The sequence below is a fragment of the Lissotriton helveticus genome, chromosome 8 (assembly GCF_964261635.1).
Source record: "Lissotriton helveticus chromosome 8, aLisHel1.1, whole genome shotgun sequence".
NCBI classification, from domain to species: domain Eukaryota; kingdom Metazoa; phylum Chordata; class Amphibia; order Caudata; family Salamandridae; genus Lissotriton; species Lissotriton helveticus.
The window spans coordinates 1,314,396,612-1,314,416,789 of NC_136069.1; the positions used below are offsets into that span (position 1 = coordinate 1,314,396,612).

Sequence of the window (20,178 nt, forward strand, 5' to 3'; positions counted from 1 at the left end):
CATCCTGCCCTCTGTCCCTTTCAGTATAAGAGGTTCAAGGTTGCTGACCAGAATCAAGTACAGTCTAAGGGTTTTTTCATTGAAATTGGGAAAATGGGTGGGTAAAGCACGCAGTTACTCTGGGCCCGAGCAGTAATTTTCAATTTCAGGTTGTAATGGCCGGTCTTCAGCATAGAGATGTTGGGGCATATTATCAAGAACAGGCGATGAAATTATTGCCGCTTTATCGGCAGTTAACTGCCGCTAAAGCAGCGATAATGGGCTTGATAATATGTCCTTGTGAATTCCCATAATAGCCCAGGTTCTGGTGTTAACCTGGGCTGCTATGGGAATTCACAAGGGTATATTATCAAGCCCATTATCGCCGCTTTAGCGGCAGTTTCCTGCCGATAAAGCGAAGATAATCTTATCGCCTGTTCTTGATAATATGGCCAGTAATTCCACCCCCGGTATCTGCGCACCAAAGTGGGGCCATCTTACTGGGCTTAAATAAGATAATTCTAAGAGGAAAACTAGATAAAAGTAAATATTTACCTACTATTTTAAAGGTTGAAGTCAACTCTCAAAATGGAGTACACCCCCCCAAAAAATGGACAAAATGTTAAAAATTAAATTGGGCTTTCAATGGCAAATTTGGTAGATGCTAAAACATTTATTTAAGGAACAACACATATGTTTGGAAAAGGGTGCACATCTCAAGTAACAGTAATCTGAGGTACTTTCTATAAAATCGTTAACATGCAATTGAAACTCCATAAAAGATGCTTAATTTGCAAACTATGTATGCTTAATGCTTTTTGCCTATAAAAAAGTGTAGTGTGATACATTTTTTTATCGGTGCTTCAGTACTTGAAACTTGAACATAAACATGGTTTTCAGCTCTCATAGCCTGACCACTCCCATGACTAGATTACCACACTGTTATACAAACAAAACAAAATTGTCAAATGTTTCAAATCAGTAAGCTTCACTAACTGAGCTAAAACCACAAAGAATCCACACTGCTAGTGATAGAACCAGAAGACAGGGTTGACTCTGATTCCCACAATGGGTCCCAATCCCAAAAGACGCCTCGTATGAAGTCACATTATACGAAGTATCTGTTGTGTTCTCTACATCTGTCCAACCTCCCTCCTGCATTAGGAGTTTGGAGAGGAGGCTGCCTAGCCTGGTCTCCATTGTAGAGTGAAGCTCCTCAGCGGGAGTTGTGGTGAACCAACTTAGGTTTCTCTCCATGGGATCAAGGCAGGAACCCTCGGGGGATCTGTCGAAAAAGACTTCGCTCAGGTCGGCTCCTGCAACTGAGTTGGGGGAGGCGCAGGGAATATCTCGAACCAGCTTGTAATTGAGCATCCACTTCTTCAACCATTCAATTCTGCAGTCGCACTCCCAGGGGTTCCTGAAGAGATAAAGCCGACCGATGAAATAAACTGGTTTGAAAATGGGGAAGGGCAGAGACGTCAGGTTGTTACTGTTCAAGTGCAATGATACCAGACTAGTTAGGTTTTCAAAAGATCCTTCTTCGATGTAGTTGATTCTATTTCGGTCCAGATAAAGTATTTCAAGCTCAAACAAGTCTTGAAACCAAGTGTTGGTCAAATTCCTTATTAAGTTGCCTCCTAAATTGAGTAACTTCAAGCGCCCAAGGCCTTTAAATGAACTTTCCGGTAGCTCCATGAGCAAGTTGTCATTCAAATAAAGGTATTCCATTTTCCGGCAATCCTGGAAGGACAGGTCATGAATCACATAAATCCTGTTTTCCTGAAGGTTGAGATATTTCAGGTTTCCTAGATCCTGCAGAGAATTATATGCAATAGCTTCTATTCGGTTTCTTTCCAGATAGACATGGGTCAAGTTCTCCATTCCGCGAATGGACCCAGGGATCCTTCGAAAGTTGTTCTCAAACAAGAAAAGATGTGATAGGAATGGAAGGTCTACAAAAATCCGGTCAGGAATGTTGAAAAGGTTGCAGTTAGCAAGGTCAAGTTTGACCAGTTTTTTCAGAGCTGAGAATGTTCTAGTGTGCAGGTAACGAATGAATTCGTTGTGCGCCATCTTCAGCTCTATTAAGTTGGGAAGTCCTTTAAAGGCGCCTGGAGTGATAAATGAGATATTGTTATGCTTCAATGATAGGGATTTAAGTGAAGGCAATGTCCCAAAGGCTCTTTCAGACAGAAATTTTATGTTGTTTTTGTCAAGGGTAATGAACGACGCCTCACACGGGAAACGGACGGGCACATCCGGGAGTCCAATCCGGTCGCATAAAACGGAACAGCTTCGTTCTTGAGTGCATGCGCAGTCAGCGGGGCAGGCACGCGCACAGGCCCAGACGGCGTCAATTGGCTGGATTAAAAGTACAACTAGGAGTAAATGAGATGGGGGGAAATGTGGGTCGATTGAGATGGGATAGGGAGAGAAAAAAGATAGTATTAGAATTTACAAATTAATATGACATTTATTAAAAGTCTCTAGTAGTCTATATGCGACAAAAACACACTACAGCCGCAGCTGTTAAAATGTTATTTATCAGTATTATCACAGTGCACATTCTTTTTAATCTTGAAATATTCTGACATGTTTGTTGTAAGTGTTCAAATTCTTTCAGAAAGATCACAAATACAATTATGAGACTTTTTTATTTTTTTAACCTACATGCTAGGGGAGCATACCATGCAATATAAACTAAAAGGAGTGAAATTTAAACGGGACTGCAAGGCTGGCTTGAATTACATTAAGGGTTCTTGCAGTCTTTGCTGATAACCAGATCAGAGATTTACATTTTTAAAGTTAAGGACTTTAATATAAGACAGCATAGCATCACATTTCAATGGCAGCCGAATTTAATATCAGTACTGACCACTAGCAGGACCCTTCCCCTCACACAGAACAGTCAGAAATGTAGAAGTAAAGGCTTCTTTTAAAGATGCATGTTTATGAATCTAAGTTGTCCCTTTTGCCCCCCATTTTCAGGGCTTTAAGTGGGATGTAACGGTTGTAGGGGGGCTGATAAAGGACTATGGTCAGAGAAACAGAACTGGGAATCCGTTCCAAAAGGTGAGACCTGTTTAATTAATTGTGTGACTTAAAATATTTGAAGTAGAATTCAGTTCTTTTGACAGAGTGCCACCTGAAAAGGATTTTGTGCCTCTCTGAGTTTTCTTTAAATGCATCCTGATCGATCACACACAACGAACATGTGCCTAAAACAAACCAGACCTATTGGCCTTGCCAGTGCTTATTAACAGTCTCATATAAATGAATAACACCATGTGAATATTTAGAATTGAAAGTGTATAAATTCTGAAAACATGAGACCGTGAATTAAACATTTCTAAGTTCTGTGGAAGGAGTAGCTTTGGAGTGAATCATTTACTCCACATCTTCCTTCTGTACCACTTTCCTCTGCAGCCTCTCATTCTGTTATACACTCAGACCCTCTTATTCCCCGCATCTTTCTGAAAGCCGCTCTCAAATCTTTCATCTCACTTTTCACCCACACCTTTTGCATTTACTTTCTTGCGTCACTCATTCATCTATAAACACAGAATTTTCTTTTTTTGCGCAGTCCGAATTTACACAACTGTGTACCTCCGTCACCCACTTTCTTTTTTTTTTTTTTAAATCTTTTTTTATTTATTGCAAGAAAGAAAAACAAAAGAAAAAACAAACAGAAAATACAATAGTGAAATCATCTCAGTTGTACATATATGCATAATTCTCTGTACATATTATTGTCATTATAGAGAGAGAAAAAAAAAATCATGACAATGAAATATAGCATGTCGGTCTCATGAAATAATTATTCCGTTTAACTAATGAATGTTCCCCATATATTCTCCCTTCCTTTTAGTGCTTTAGAGCCTCTTAGTTTAGCCAATGAGAGTTCCATAGTATGTATTTCATGAATAAGATACCACCATTCCATGACGCTAGGGGGTTCTTTCGAGATCCATGTCCGCGCGATGGCCAATCTAGCACAAGCGAAAATAATGGATAACAAATCTTTGTATATACTGTTAGTGTCTTGTATATCTAACAAAACTAAATGTGCAGAAAGTGTAGGCATTGTTATATGCTTCCTATTGAGAACATCAGTTATTCCCAACCAGAAGGTTGTGAGTTTTGGGCAATCATAGAGCATATGTTCTATGCCTGCTGCTTCCAAATTACATTTTGGGCATTTAGTGCGTTCGTTGAAGATGTTACCGGAAGTCCAGCTAGAAATTCTTTGAGGCGTATAGTAAATTTGAGTAACTGTCCTGTAGAATTGTAGCCTAAGATTTGAAGACTGGACTACTCGATTTATTTGTTTTAGTGAGCCCGCAATCTGGCTAGGATTGATATTCATTCCTAGCCTATTAGTCCATTTGTCTGCCATTTTCCCACAGTCGTCGACTTGGCCTTTATTAAGAAGGGTATAGCTCTTGCTGATAACGGCTTTAGTCTGATTAGAGTAGATAAGCTGTAGAATATCTGAGTGTTCTACGCTCTGGATTTTCTTTTTATTGACTAAAAAGTCCTGTATCAGAATGTATTTAAAATGTGTTGTCTCTTTGATTTTATAAAGTATTTTTAATGTATTAAAGCTCAGAAGACCCTCTGGACCATAAAGATCCCCTATTTTGTTAATGTTCTGATCTATCACCGTCACCCACTTTCATATAAATTAGGCATTACCAGCAGTACTCAAGATAACATTGTTCTGAAGAGATGACAATGATTGGAAGAGCATGTAGGAGCATATTATCAAGGAAACTCAATAAATATTGCATTTCCCGCTTTGCGCAATTCTGTTTAACATGCGTATCGCAGGATTTAATCAGCGAGATATCGCGTTTTTATCAACGCATATCTCCACGCCGATTAAATCCTGTGAAAGAGGCGTCAAACAGAATTGCGCAAAGCGGGAAATACGATATTTATTGCGTTTCCTTGATAATATGCCACGTTGCCTCAGCCGTACAATCCACCTGCCGTTAAAAGTATGGCTAAGTCAGTTTCACTAATAATAAATACACTTGGGGGCTTGAGGAGTTTTAAGGACCTGCGTGCGCCAACTCCCCACCAAATTAATGACACACAAAAGGGGTCATGGGTCCAAATTGCTAGGAGGATTTCAAACTGTCTAAATGTGCTCAACCAGGCATACAACCCCTATAGGTTGCAGAATTCACTACGTCTGTCCCAGCATATTAGCCATGTGGTACATGCATCAAAACCACCTCTCGTCGAGCAGTCCGGTATGTCAGTGCACGTCCGGCGACAGCTTCCTGTACCACATGGCTAATATGCCGGGACAGACGTAGTGAATTCTGCAACCTACAGGGGTTGTATGCCGTACACACTGATCGGCCAATTACACTGGTTCAGTATTATACATTTGACTTATTCACGTGTTATTTATATATTTTTTCACGTTTAGTTACACATAACTATTGCAGTAGCTGAATAACTGACCCTGAAGAAGGCCGCGACACTAATATAGGTCTCTTTGGCCGAAACATGTTGGTATAGCGAAATACACACATTTGTCTCTAATGTTGGCACTTGTGGTATCAGCCACTCACTGTTTTTAATCCTGATGCCGGGTAGCTGAATAAAGCTACAATATAGCTAACCCTGCAGCCAGTTTTAACTTTCACATTACAGCACTGCACTTTCCTCTTTTTTTGCATACACGCCAGTCTCTCCTAGGGGATTAGTACACTCCTCCTGACTCAAAAAAACATCCCTGAGCTCCTCCCTCGTAGAGAGGGGGTTGTTGCCCACGAGAAGACCAGGTCTTTCAGGTGAGGAGGCCCCCCTATGATGAAGCATGACACCTCTGGTGTGTGAGGGCAACCGTCCTGAAAATGGAAACCCACCGCTGTGCCTGGCTGAGCACATTTAGACAGTTTGAAATCCTCCTAGCAATTTTGACCCATGACCCCTTTTGTGTGTCATTAAGTCAGTTTCTGACCAGGCGTTACAAACCCACGATAACCGCGGTTAGCGCGGTTTATTTTATCGCAATGTCAGGACATGCCTACTTTGCATGTCATTAGCAAGGAGTTACAGATACGTCAGTATTTCTGACGTATCTGTAAGCGCAAAAGTCACGCATTGCTGGAGTGTGTTACAAAAGTGACGCAACTCCAGCAATGCGTCCTTTCACATGGGGAAAGCCCCATGTGAAAGGGCTTGCATCAGTCTTCCTGCTGTGAGGCAGGCGCAAGATTTTGACGCAACAGCGTCCTGAAAGTGACGCAGTGAAATCTCATAGATTTCACTGCGTCACTATTACGAGGCTTTTTGCGGTGGAACGCACCCTCTGCATACATTATACCTGACGCAGGTATAATGTAGCGCAGGGGTTTACAAAGTGACGCATCTGCTTAGATGCGTCACTTTGTAAATGTGGTGCAACAAGGCACATTTTTTACTCCACTGGTGCGTCACTTTTAGTGACGCACCAACGGCGTAAAAGTGACGCAAGGGCTCATAAATGAGGCCCCTAGAAGGGACTCGATTGAGTGTATGCACTATACAATAATCATTTGCTACATGTAAAAAACTACAAAAACACACATCTATAAAATGCTAACTTTGTTAGAAGATGCAAAATAACTAAACTCTAAACAGGGACTGCACCCCTGACATGGATTACTTTAAAAGGCATTACAGTATGGAAAATAAGATCGGTGTTTTAGAGATCAAAATTAATGACATGAACATAGGGGCCAGTATAGACCTGTTTCAAAGTTATTTTCGGTTAACTGAGAGGAGGAGGTGTAAGGGCCAGATGTGCCGTAAGAACCAGGGCTGCGGACTTTTGAAACTGGGTAACCAGGTTTGAGCTTCACCTGCAGCTCAACATTCTGTGATCCTGGGAAAATCATTTAACCTCCCAGTGTCTACCAAAAAAAGAATGTGTCCTTGTGTAATGCAACTGGTGCTCATGTAAAGCGCTCCAATACCTTTGGGTCGAATTTGCAGTATATAAAACTGCAACCAAAAAACACAGCTCCTGCTCTCCTGAGCATTTCGCTCTGGGCAAAAGAGCCCCCGTGGTAATTTTACAGCTGCTCCCATGAAATGTCTATGACACCTCTGGCGGGCTCTCTTCAGCACTGGACTTGCCAGCCCTGCTGCGCAACATGAGAAAGACAAGTAAGCTGCTTGTCTTTTTAAATAACAAGCTGCCGCTGCTGTCATAATCTTTTTCCTGGTGTGTGGAGCGGCGTGAGTGCTCCCACACAACCTCTGGGATCAAGGTCAGTAAGATGCGTGAGCAGGCACGCCCCCTGCTAGCTTCAAACCGTGTGTGCCTTAAGTAACCAACCAGAGCTTGGCGCTTGGTGCCGTGCACCGGCCGCACCGTCCTAAAGCTGGCCCTGCATGCACAATGTCAAAGTTAGTACCCTGGGGTCCCACGTTTACTAATGCTTTGCGTTAGTTTTTGTAATGAAAACGTGGGGCCTCATTTATGAGGCCTTGCGTCACTTTTACGCCGCCGGCGCGTCACTTTTTGTGACGCACCAGTGGCGTTAAAAATGCGCTTTGTTGCGCCATATTTACAAAGTGACGCTTCTAGGTAGATGCGTCACTTTGTAAACCCCTGCGCCACATTATACCTGCGCCAGGTATAATGTATGCAAGGGGGGCGTATTGATGCAAGGAAGGGTCATAGAAGTGACGCAGTGAAATCTATGAGATTTCACTGCGTCACTTTTAGGCCGCCGTTGCGTCAAAATCTTACGCCTGCCTCACAACAGGCGTGAGACTGACGCAGGCCCTTTCACATGGGGCTTGCCCCATGTTAAAGGATGCATCGTTGGAGTTGCGTCACTTTTGTGACACACTCCAGCAATGCATCACTTTTGCGCTTACGGATACGTCAGAAATACTGACGTATCTGTAACTCCTTGCGACATGATGCATCATACATTAAATATGACGCATCAGGAATGTCGCAAGGAGTGCGCACTGAGAAGTGACGCATCGCTGCTTTCACGCAGTGATGCGTCATTTCTCATAAATGAGGCCCCTGGCACAAAGTGTTATGCTGGGATTTACTATCAGGATTTGCATTGGATAGTTTTACAAAGTAACACAAAATTGCCTTAAGCAATACTTTGCGTTACTTTGGGTTAAGAACGGGGTGTTAGATGGGAAGTACATGGGCCTTGCCAATCAACAACCCATGGCTTTTGATGCAAATCCTGTCTATAAACATTCATAGACAGGAATGTGCAGCCTAACCTTAGGCCTTCTTCAGGCATGTTTAACGAGGAGAAATGTTTACATTTCTTCCCGTTTTTCCTACTTTGCATGCATGCCACACACACAAAGCAGGAAACATAAAGGATACTTTTCGTTTTGGAAGGCTCGCTTTCACTACAAAAACTATTCCTTACAGAATGCACACTCCCTTGCACTGTGGTGCAAGGATGTGTACGTTCGTTGGCACATGACAACCTAAAATGCACCAGCACAGACAGAGGAAAAAAAGTAGATATGGTGCTGTACTGCCCTCTCCCTTTCACACATCACAGCCTTGCACACATTTTTCATAAATCTGGACTTTCGTGTCCTTTGTCAGTGCATTGGACTAGCCTTATTTTGAAGTCTTGGACTGCACAACACACACTATTACTGAGAGTCAAGTGCGGAAGGGGTACTTGGCTTGGTTGCTCAGGGCCCATAGTAAGTTAGGTCCTGAGACATCAGGAGTGATGGGCCTCAACCCTCACAGTTTGGCCCACTAGATCCTGCTTGCCCCGTTGTCCTCTGAAAGGGATTCTGACAGTATTCTGTAAAATTGTTATTATTTATAATAACTAAAGGAGATAATTCTGTTGTTCCAGTAGTAAATTTATTTGCCTCATCCACGAACAGTCAGGGAAGCCAACTGACTCCCTGTACTGTTGCAGGGTTTCTGTACTCACACAGAACTGTGCACAGAGGAGTGGAACCTCGGCAAATTAGGATGTCCCAAAACTTACCTTAGCAACCAACTCACCCCTTACCGAGCTAGCTACAGTGTCTCATTGGACATATCAAACACCCAATGTTTAGACAAACCAGAACATGAACTTACAGTACCTCAGGGTACGTGGGACTCATGAACACTCTTTCGTTATATTATCATTACAAACCAGAACATGGAGTAAAGAAGACACATGTGCATTTGAAATGTTTATTTACTAATGCCGTCTTCTCAGGCGCAGTATCTTTGATAATACAAGTATACTTATTATCAATAGCAAAATTATCAGCATAGTTACTAAGACATAAAAAGCGAATGGTGACAGCATGTTAACATGCTGTAATGAATAAGAGTTAACAACACTTATATCTCACCCTCCCTAACACATATATTATATTATTATCTAAGAAGGTCTCTTTGGGTTGTTTTAGGGCGGGCCCATACCTTAGTGTCCTAGCATGAAGGAATCACATCAGCATACACCAGCTCTCTCTGCATGTGCACCGCATCAAGTGTGTTAACAATTCTCGTGCAAAGCAATATCAATCCCGCCTCAAGCCCAAGTTGGCAAAGGCTGCACTTGTGTTATGACTATGAAGGCGTGGAGATCAGACCTCATAACAATTCCATATCGTGTTGCTCCTGAAACTTCAGCACTCTCCGTGCAGACATGTTTTATTAAACAAAGCAGATATCAGAGCAATAACATATTATTCTCACATTCACCACGGCAAACTACTAGGTTGAAAGCTAAGTCAACAAATGAGGGTCGTGTGCAGAAGTTGCAAGAAAGGAAAAATGGCGTTTAAATCTCAAACGTACCTATGCTAACTTAACACGATATAGGGATATATAGGAGTTATACAACACCCCCCCATGATCCGAGAACGGACTAAATAAGGTAACAGAAGTGCCATCACATGAGAGCAGAATCCATTTATAAACGAGCATGAATAAAGATTCAATAATAAAAACTAATGCTAAAAAGTAGCCCACAAATATAATGTGGCTCAAGCCAATAGGCAAGCAAAAAAAATGTCTTGACCAAAAGTCAATAAAATCAAGGAAATGCTATCAATCAGCATGCCAATTTGAGGCAGTGTCTATGATAAGACTGTATATGAAAAGTAAGCTGCAACAGCCTCCAGGAGGAAGTCACTGTCCTCATCCGAAAACAGTTCAGCCATCCAATTTAAAAGATGAAAGGAACATACGTGATCTTCCAGCACCGGATCCTCTATAACCATCAGAGGACAGCTCGGTGGGTTTTCAAGAAAACTTCGTTCCAAGAAAGTTTGCGCTGCCGACAACACATCCCAGGGACCCATTAGTCCATGTGCCACCGCCAAGGCCATAATCCTTTCGTCAGAACAAACCAACTCGTGAGCAATGATAGGACTCATCAGTTGATCAAAATCGACGTCAGCAGATATTGGTCCGCAGAGACACAAATCAATGGCCCAAAGGAACTCACAGGTCAGGCAGCGAAATACAGGCTGGACACAGGTGAAATAGGAGAACCGAAAAGATAATCCAAAAGCCGTGCTTAGAGTCGCCAACGGCAGTGTGCCATAATAATCAAGCATGCGGTTGCGAAACCGCGTCAGTAGTAGCTGTGCGTGGACTTGCACAGGAAGGGCATCCATATTTAAAAAGGCAGAAAACCACCAATGCGCCAGCCGCTAAAGCAAGTAAAAACGGGAACCCTCCAAATAAGGATGAAAAGATAGAATGGAAGAAAGCAGGGATGACTCCAAAAATCTTCTCAAAGGAAGTCACGAGACCACCGCTAACAACTTTAAAAAAATGTGCTAGGCCCGTTGTGGAGGATGCGTTAAAGATAGAACGGACCATGGCTCCGAAATGCAAGGGCAAATCAGTGTTTAAAAGAGCCTGAACCTCCGTGCGGGTGTTAGCAATGTGAAGCACGAAAGTTTCACGGGCCGAGCTCAAGGCCACCTCTTTCTGGGACAATAGAGCTCTTATTCTAGCCATGCCGCTGAATTCTGCTCCCAAGGTCGGTATCTGTGGCCAAATGGAAGACTCCCTATGTTCACGTGTGGGAGGATAAAGAACATTTCTGCAGCAAATAACTCGCTCACTAACTGTTACTATGAAAGCTATACCTTTAATTAAACCACAACAGTTTTCATTATTGAGCATTAAATAACTACCATTCTCTAACAATTTAAACGTGGGGATGATAGCAGGAACTGGCGTGCCCTGTAAAACGCAAGCCATATTCGGGCGGTCCTTGTTACATGAACCGTGTAATTGTATGTGTCTGCACATTAAAGAATGATCTGGCGTCTCGGTACACTCATCCCCTGTTAGATAAACTTCTTGTTCATCCTTGAAACATCTGTATGTGTATGGGAGTGACCAGACCTCATGAAGAAAACCGCTACCTAAGGGTTCAAAACGACCTATTGGCACATATTTCATACAATTTGAAAACTTATATAAAGCAAAAGGCAGCGTTATTAAACCGTGGATAAGCCACGTAGCAGCAGTGGTCTCAGCCACAGAAAAAGGTAAAGATTCCAATCTTTCAATATGGAGCATAGAAAAGGAAGCATCACGCATTGAAAGCAAGCGTTGTTTGTCTGTCAAATTAAAAGGTGCAAATAAAGAGGAAACGTTCATGTATCCCCAGGGAACTTTACCCATTTTTAGAGTCTGTAGTGTCCATGCAAACTGCATGATTGAACGTAATTGATTTTGACCATGGTATAATACAGACACTTCATCATGCACAATATCAACAACAGACGACACAATATTATCTAATGTGTAAATTCTAGAGGAAAGCACGTTAATGCTATTGTCAACCACTGCAAGCACTTTCTCAAGATTTGCCTGATCAATAGCCCTAAGGCGTGAAGCAGCCTCAATCTGTGAGAGTTTCCAAATTTCATTGTAAACGCCATATAACCACCTTTTCGACCTGCCACTAGCTGGGCCCTTAATGAAATCATTCAAATCCACGTCTGCATCCAGTTTGGAAAGGTGATACTTAACCGCAGGTAAAGTTGAATGTTTCAGCCAAGCTTGACACAACTTGCCCACAGAGTAAGAGGTGACAGTATGACTCAAATCAAAACGGGGATCAGATCTAACAGCCTTAAAACCGTCAGTCATATTTAAAAATCTTTTTTGGCAAGAATCAGCACCACGGTGCCAAAGCAGCCAACCCTTGGGATTCATACTGGAAATGTTAAAGGAGGAATTCAGAAGCAGAGCCTGTATATCTTTAATGGACAATTTAGTAAAATTACTCCAATTCTCATATTCCTCCAACTCCGGGAAAGACGGGGTGTTTAACCTTTTAGATGTAGCCAATCCAAAGCATGTGGTTTGGGAAATGGTTTCATTCAAAAACCACATATGATTTGGGATGAGACATGCACGGTGCAAAGCCTCAGTGCCTCGTACCTGCCAGGCCCTTGAGCCCCAAACTGATTTAAGGTCTATGGTATCCTTCCATAACTCATACCCCCCAGTAACTAATTCATCTAGGAAGGCCTTCGAATACAACAATTTTGTATTTGTAAGTCGAACCTTGGACAGTGGCTGTTTCTGAAATTTAAAATAAAAGGACTCGGGATTGGACTGATTAAAGTCAGTGAAATAAGTATACTTTTTAAGAAACGTTTCTGAACTCCCTTGTGTAGGTGCTGGGCAATGTTCCCACTGAGTAAAATTAACCGCATCCCTTCGGGAAGATGTCTTGTGTAAGAAGTGATTGCCATAATGTTGGTAACAGAACAATTCACCATAATTAGCAGATTCTAAATATAAATCCTCAGCATCAAAGGCAGCATAGTATTTCAAATCAGAAAACAAACTTTCCACAGCATTAACATCCCAATCATCAGAACGAATGTTTTGTTTCACCACATCCCCCATATTAACTCTCAGTACATTAGGAACATTAACGACTTCCGTTGGACCATGAATCTGAAAACGAACAGCATCCCACGCGATTCCATCCAGAACAGGCCAAGCTGTGATGTTAACCAAAGTCAAGTCTCTTTTTAATCTGTGTGTAGAATGTGAAGAGGAATGTGGGGCCAAAGTTCCATTCAAATGAGTAATGCAAGTTCTCTCCTCGACATAGTGTCCATTCATAATCCGAAAAAAATAAAACACAAAACCAATTGACATAAAAAGGTAAACTGAAAAAAGGACCAGCCAAATGTATATCCAAGGAGGTATCAAAAAATGTTTTTTAAACAGGCTAGCATATAATGCAATTTTAGAGGGTTTTTTCGAGGCAAGGGAAGCAGAGTCAAATGAAAATCTGGATTCCGTGGCTAAACGAGCTTGCAGGTCAGGCATGGACAAATCAGTGGGGTATGTATAGTCTGTCTCATCAAGGTTAGTTCCTGGTAAATTATTCAATAATGGAGTGGAAACAGCAGGTAATTCGATGGCCACCTCAGGTTCATTATTAGAAGCAGTGGGCATAATTGAATTCCTCACAATGGAAGGACAGGAAACAGCCGGTGTCATGCTAAGAAGAATCGGCCACTCTGTGTATCTTGACATTGTCAATAGAAATAAACCTGTTTTCCTTACGACCTGGAAGTGGTGGTAAAATGACTGTTCTTGTGCCCCTCACTCCAAGCACTGGGACCGGAGCTCGATAGGAGGGACCAAACTCTTTCTTGTTGTCGATCTTCTCTCGAACCAGTTCTCCAACTTGGGGTAGCCAGCCAACTACCGGGATCTGCAACGCATCATCCGATGTGGAGGGCAAATGTTCCTTTGCAAGAGCGTCTCTCGTCTTTTGTAGATTCTGTAAAACATTGCAATGTTCATCTGCGTCAAAGGAAGTGGCGCGAACCACCGAGTCTAGACCGTCAAGGTCAGGGACGAACATCTTGATGCCAAAGAGCATTTCGTATGGGGTCCGCCCACCCAGAGACCTTCTAGGGAGATTATTAAGAGCACGCTGCACGCCATAGAGGTGAGCCAGCCAATTTCTGCCAGTGCCTATAACTCGGGCTGTCAAAGATTGCTTTAAATCACGGTTCATTCGTTCAACTACACTATTACCCTCGGGTCTGTAGGGTGACGAAAACTTGACTTGGACCCCCATCGAAGTCATGGCATCCTTATACGCCTTAGAGGCGAAAGCCGGACCCTGATCCGAATGGAAGGTACCACAGGCAAAAATCCCTATAAAGATACGCAAATCTCTGATGACAGTCCGGGAATCAGCGCTGCGATGTGGCCATAACCACACAAAGCGTGTGCATGAGTCAACTGCTACTAAGATGTATTTATACGCAGTATCAGATGAAAATGGACCGCAGTGATCTAAATAAACACAGCCTAGTGGTTTATTAGAAATGTACAACTGAGTCTGAGGCGGACGCGTAGCAGTTGAAGGTTTAATCTGCTGGCATATGTCACAAAGAAGGACATAATCACGCGTCTGTTTGTACAGTCCCCGCCACCAGAAACGTTGTTGTAGGTGCGTTACAGTGGCTGAGACGCCCGCATGCGCAGACGCCACACCTTCATGAGCCGCTGCAATCAAGTCTGTTCTGCGATCCGAGTTGGGAATCAGCCGTTCCCCAACATCAGGAATTGTCACAAAAGGAACCTTTTCGGGACTTAAGTGGTATTTATACTTCGAAGGGAATCCCGAAGGATGTTTACTTCCCTTCTCAGAGGCAGCAATCGCTGCCAAGATGTCGCTATCAATCTTGGTTTTAGACCTAGTAACTGCTGCAACTAAGTATGTAGATACTGCTGATTTCGCCGCTTCATCAGCAAGCGAGTTGCCAAGAGCGTGTACTCCCACGCGCTGATGACCGAGAGTATGAATCACATAAACGAGTGGCAACATAGCCTTAAGCTCTGCCACTCGAACCCAGATCATTTTATGTTTTATTGTGCTACCCTTGGAATCATAAAAATCATTTTGAATCCAAAAGAACAAGTTTTCATTGTAAGACTGGACACAGTAGTAAGAATCACTTACAATTAGAGTAGTAACACTTGGATCTGTGTACTCCAAAGCTAGTAAGAGAGCACGAAGCTCTGCCAATTGTGCGGTGCAATCGCCCAGGGGCAACGTGTGTACCTCCCTGGAAATGAACTCATCATTCAACATAGCACCGACCACAATGGCGCATGCGGAAACGTAGGCATGTTTAGAGCCATGCGCAACCTGCGCCGACCCATCAGTGTAAATGATGCAATGGAAGTCCTCCAAAGGTCGCATCGCCAGAGGAGCAGGGTGAACGAATTCATACTGCAAGAACTCCTGCGACCGTAAGGTAGCGTCAAAAATAAACATGACATCCGAGGATGACAATGACGCAGCCCACTGAATCCACCGAGGGTGCAAAGCTTTTGAATTTGGTACTCTGGCTTTCGTGACTGCCTCCAAATGAGGACAGGGTGTTACCACTAGCATGCGTTTCCCCTGTGACAGAGCTCGTTCTTTTAGAATTGCCATCTGTACAGCAGTTAAAACTTTTTCCACTGTGGGAAACCGCATTTCAGCCGAAGTGTACAAGTGTGACTTGTAAGCGATAGGTACTGTGTCACCTTCATTAAAAGTGAGGTAAGTGAAACCCACCGTCCCAGGAATTATTCTTATGACCAGGTTGGTGTGGTTATCACGAGTCAGTAAATATTTAGAAGCGAGCAGATCAGCCTGCAAGGATTGCAAAATGGCTGAATGCTCAGGCAGCCAGCATGATTTTGAGAAAGTTGGTTGTATCAAAGCATACAAAGGCTTGATACGCTGGGCATATTCCGGAATGTAAGTTCTGCCGAAATTCAAAAAGCCCAGTAAGGATTGTAATTTTTTCAGAGTTGTTGGTGCGCGCAATTGTGCGCACTTCTCCAAGAAGTGAGGAGCCAAACCTCTACCTTCATTGTTGAGCTCATAGCCCAAAAACAACACTGTGTGTTCAGCAATGTGTGATTTTGCAAAGTTGAATTTGTAACCCATGTCTGCGAAGTTGCAAACAAGAGAATTTACACGACACAGATGCTCCCAAATATCATCGTCTGTGAGATATATGTCATCCACATACGAAAAAGCATCAGGGTCGAGTGCCTCCAGAATAGAGACAATTCGAGCGGTAAATACACCAGGACTATTCTTGTAGCCCATTGGAAGACGCCGGAATTGCTTTTGGACTCCAGCGCTTGTAAAACTGGTCCATTGGGAGCTAAAGCTGTCCAATCTGTGGGCATAAAAACCATTGGATATGTCAAGCGTTGTCTTGAAACGCTTACGCACGAGACTATCCACTAGGGCAGAGCCGTGGGTATTCTGTACTGCACAGTTACGGCAATGCGAGTTTAAATGCCGGTAATCCAAAACCAAACGATATGATCCGTCAGGTTTATTCACAGTAAAAAGGGGATTATTCATCGGTGACACACACGTTTCAATAACTCCCTGATATTCCAATTGTTCAAGGATTTCCGCGACGGAAGATTTTGCTTCACGCCGAATGGGATATTGAGGTTGAGGCTGCGGCTGAGACCGCAACGGAATTTCGTGGCAAGGCGACAATTTATCCCAACCACATTGGTTACGGTACAGAGCCGGCGCGAGAGCCCGAGCCCACTCTTCTGCAAAATGCTGCGCATGCTCTTTCGAGACAGTGTTCGCGAAACTGGGTAGGATTACCTCCTCCCCTCGCGGCGCCGCGAGCACAAAAGGTGGGGGCCAGTCAGCCTCCGAAAGTAAAATATCATATGTGGAAGACAGATTCTCCCAAAATACACCTCTAACGGTACGCTGTATGTCACCTTCAATTAACAGGACAATTTCATATAGTCTTTCAGGGGGAGCAAGTCTCGTATCCGCTGTTTCTATCACAACGTAGACATCAGTCGCTGTCACCCTCAGTAGTGGACGCAGCGCCTCTCTGACTATTGTTATCTCCGCCGCGCTGTCCAGCAACGTCAGAGCCCAAGTCAGATTCCGAAGCCGCGTTCTCACTATCTGTGGCATATCGATGCGCTGTTAAGGCTGCGACTTTCTTTTTCGCAAACTGCGGACGCCTAGGCGTAGAATCCTCCTGCTTCACCGCGCCGTCCGTCTGGCGGGACTGACCACGTCCTTGTTGGCCACCACGTCCACGTCCACCCCCTCCTCCTCCACCGGTCTTCGGGGCCGATGTGTCCTGAAAGGAACGAGGAGAGCGTTGATCAGAACCCTGAAAACGATCAGGTGATTTAATCATCGCGCGGTCGCGCAAATCATAAACTTTTTCGGATGGCGCAGGAGCTTCTATTGCAGGAAAAGTACTCTGAGTCTGCATTGTCTGCTTCCCCTGTGTCTGTTTTTTAGGCCAATTTTGTTTCTTGGACTTGGGCTGGGCATCTGTCACTGCAGATTGTCCCTGTGGTTGTTTTTTCTCCTTCACTGGAAAATATTTCAGACCTCTACTTGTGCGGCCAATCGTTTTATAAGCGGCCACCACAATCTTTGCTAACTGGCGGGGTTTGTCGGCATCGGGCAGAGCAGCCAAAGCATTCGACACCTGAAAGTTAACTGCATCTCCTTTAACATTGGAGAGAATGAGATCACTTACAATCTCAAAAGAACCACACAGGCGCATACCCAATTCAACCGCTGCCTCTGGACCGTGATCATTCTGAACACGTCTAACGATTTCAGGCAGGGCAGTCATAGACGGGGTGCCGAAGCACCTTGTATAAACTGCCGCAAATGTTTTTCCCCAGCTGTCACAGTCAGCAAGTTCAGGAGTAATATCCTTCGGTAGAGTAATCGTCAACATTCTATGTTTATCAGCAGGAGTAGAGTTCGGAAAAACCGCTTCCAGTTGATCAAACTTCTCTGCTAGCCAGAATGGGAAGTCATCGTTGTCAACAGGACGCGCACCAAAAACCGAATTTACCATAACAGGATTGAGACGCATTCCGCCTCGTTCCATGGGGGCGGCCGCACCCCCCTGGGGACCACCAGGAAGATGTCGACCGATGTATTGCACTAAAGCACGAATCACGGAAATGGAAACTACATGCAGCCTGCGTATTTCTGCCAGGGTACAAGCTCCGTGATTCGGGTGCGGGGTAAAGCCACCCAATGCAGGCCAATTAGTACCTGGAATTGAGAGTGGACCTAACCTCGCACGGGACATAGAGTGGGGGAGGGCGCCATCAAACCAAACTCGATGCTGCCAATGATCAATAGGTATTTCCAATGCCCTGTATGGCGTATATTCAGCCGGGACATCCGAGGCGGTGTAGGAGTGGTACAAACCAGAATTAGCGTCCACAGCCGGAAACGTAACCCAAGAGTAAAACAACTCGTAAGGAAACGCCGGATCTGCACTTACCACGAAAATCACAGCCATCCCATCTACTGGGACCTGGTACGTCTGAAGATGGTTGCGTATCGCTACGCGACTATGCTGCGCAATAGCCACCGCTGCCGCCATTACAGAATTGGAAACAAGAAAACACAAAGAATACTTTGTAGCACAACTGGGTAGTAATTCAAAGAAACCGTTTGAGTAAGAATCAAGCTTGAATAAAGACCTATTTCAAAAAATAGGTAGGTTTCACCAACACCCCGTTTTCCGGAAACGGATGTGAAGGGGTTAAGGCATGAATGATAAACTACTCGAGTGTCATGATATAAGACCACCGAAACCGTTGGGCGCCATGTTGCAGGGTTTCTGTACTCACACAGAACTGTGCACAGAGGAGTGGAACCTCGGCAAATTAGGATGTCCCAAAACTTACCTTAGCAACCAACTCACCCCTTACCGAGCTAGCTACAGTGTCTCATTGGACATATCAAACACCCAATGTTTAGACAAACCAGAACATGAACTTACAGTACCTCAGGGTACGTGGGACTCATGAACACTCTTTCGTTATATTATCATTACAAACCAGAACATGGAGTAAAGAAGACACATGTGCATTTGAAATGTTTATTTACTAATGCCGTCTTCTCAGGCGCAGTATCTTTGATAATACAAGTATACTTATTATCAATAGCAAAATTATCAGCATAGTTACTAAGACATAAAAAGCGAATGGTGACAGCATGTTAACATGCTGTAATGAATAAGAGTTAACAACACTTATATCTCACCCTCCCTAACACATATATTATATTATTATCTAAGAAGGTCTCTTTGGGTTGTTTTAGGGCGGGCCCATACCTTAGTGTCCTAGCATGAAGGAATCACATCAGCATACACCAGCTCTCTCTGCATGTGCACCGCATCAAGTGTGTTAACAATTCTCGTGCAAAGCAATATCAATCCCGCCTCAAGCCCAAGTTGGCAAAGGCTGCACTTGTGTTATGACTATGAAGGCGTGGAGATCAGACCTCATAACAATTCCATATCGTGTTGCTCCTGAAACTTCAGCACTCTCCGTGCAGACATGTTTTATTAAACAAAGCAGATATCAGAGCAATAACATATTATTCTCACATTCACCACGGCAAACTACTAGGTTGAAAGCTAAGTCAACAAATGAGGGTCGTGTGCAGAAGTTGCAAGAAAGGAAAAATGGCGTTTAAATCTCAAACGTACCTATGCTAACTTAACACGATATAGGGATATATAGGAGTTATACAACAGTACATTCTACATTCTACCAGCATCTAAGTGTAGCATTCCACGTTCCTTAAAGAAATATGTAATTATAAATTAAGCAGGACATTACACATCTCCCTCCTATATAATACTAACAAAACAGTAATAAAGTATTCAGTGGTAAAATATAAACACGGTATTAAATATTATTAACAGAAAAAAAACAGAATAATTCAAATATAATCTTTCATGTAAGCAGGAGCTCTGCGTACTCTCTGACTCCTCACATGAAGAGAGGAAGAATTATTAGAACTGGATACAGGTAATTGACATGTCGAGGAAGATTCTTTATCAGGATTTAATGCAAACTGAGTAACATTTCTTGAACTTATCACCACAACCCTACTTTTATTCCAAATTCTTCCATCTTGTGTCTTGACGGCATTCTTAAATACCTTGATAACTGGTCTAACATTAGTATATTTTGACCAGGAACTCCTCCCAACAGGTGCTTTTATTTTAACAAAATCCCCAACTTTAATATCCTGAAAATGAACACTTTTCTTATTATCAAAATAAGCTTTTCTACAAGCTTGTTTTTCTAACTCCCTATCCCTCCAACCACCAATATGATTATCTACAAATCCT

At 43.2% G+C, this 20,178-nt stretch overlaps 1 protein-coding gene across 2 annotated transcripts in view; it reads right to left on the reverse strand.

The window, feature by feature from the left end:
• Positions 1-721: 721 nt before the first annotated feature.
• Positions 722-20,178, reverse strand: part of NYX (nyctalopin) — a 170,988-nt gene continuing 151,531 nt past the window's right edge. For both annotated transcript variants that reach the window (XM_078656182.1, XM_078656181.1), the window contains one exon: positions 722-2,360. In XM_078656182.1, the coding sequence (XP_078512308.1) occupies positions 958-2,360 (1,403 nt within the window). In that variant the 3' untranslated portion in view covers positions 722-957. The remainder of the gene's footprint in view (positions 2,361-20,178) is intronic.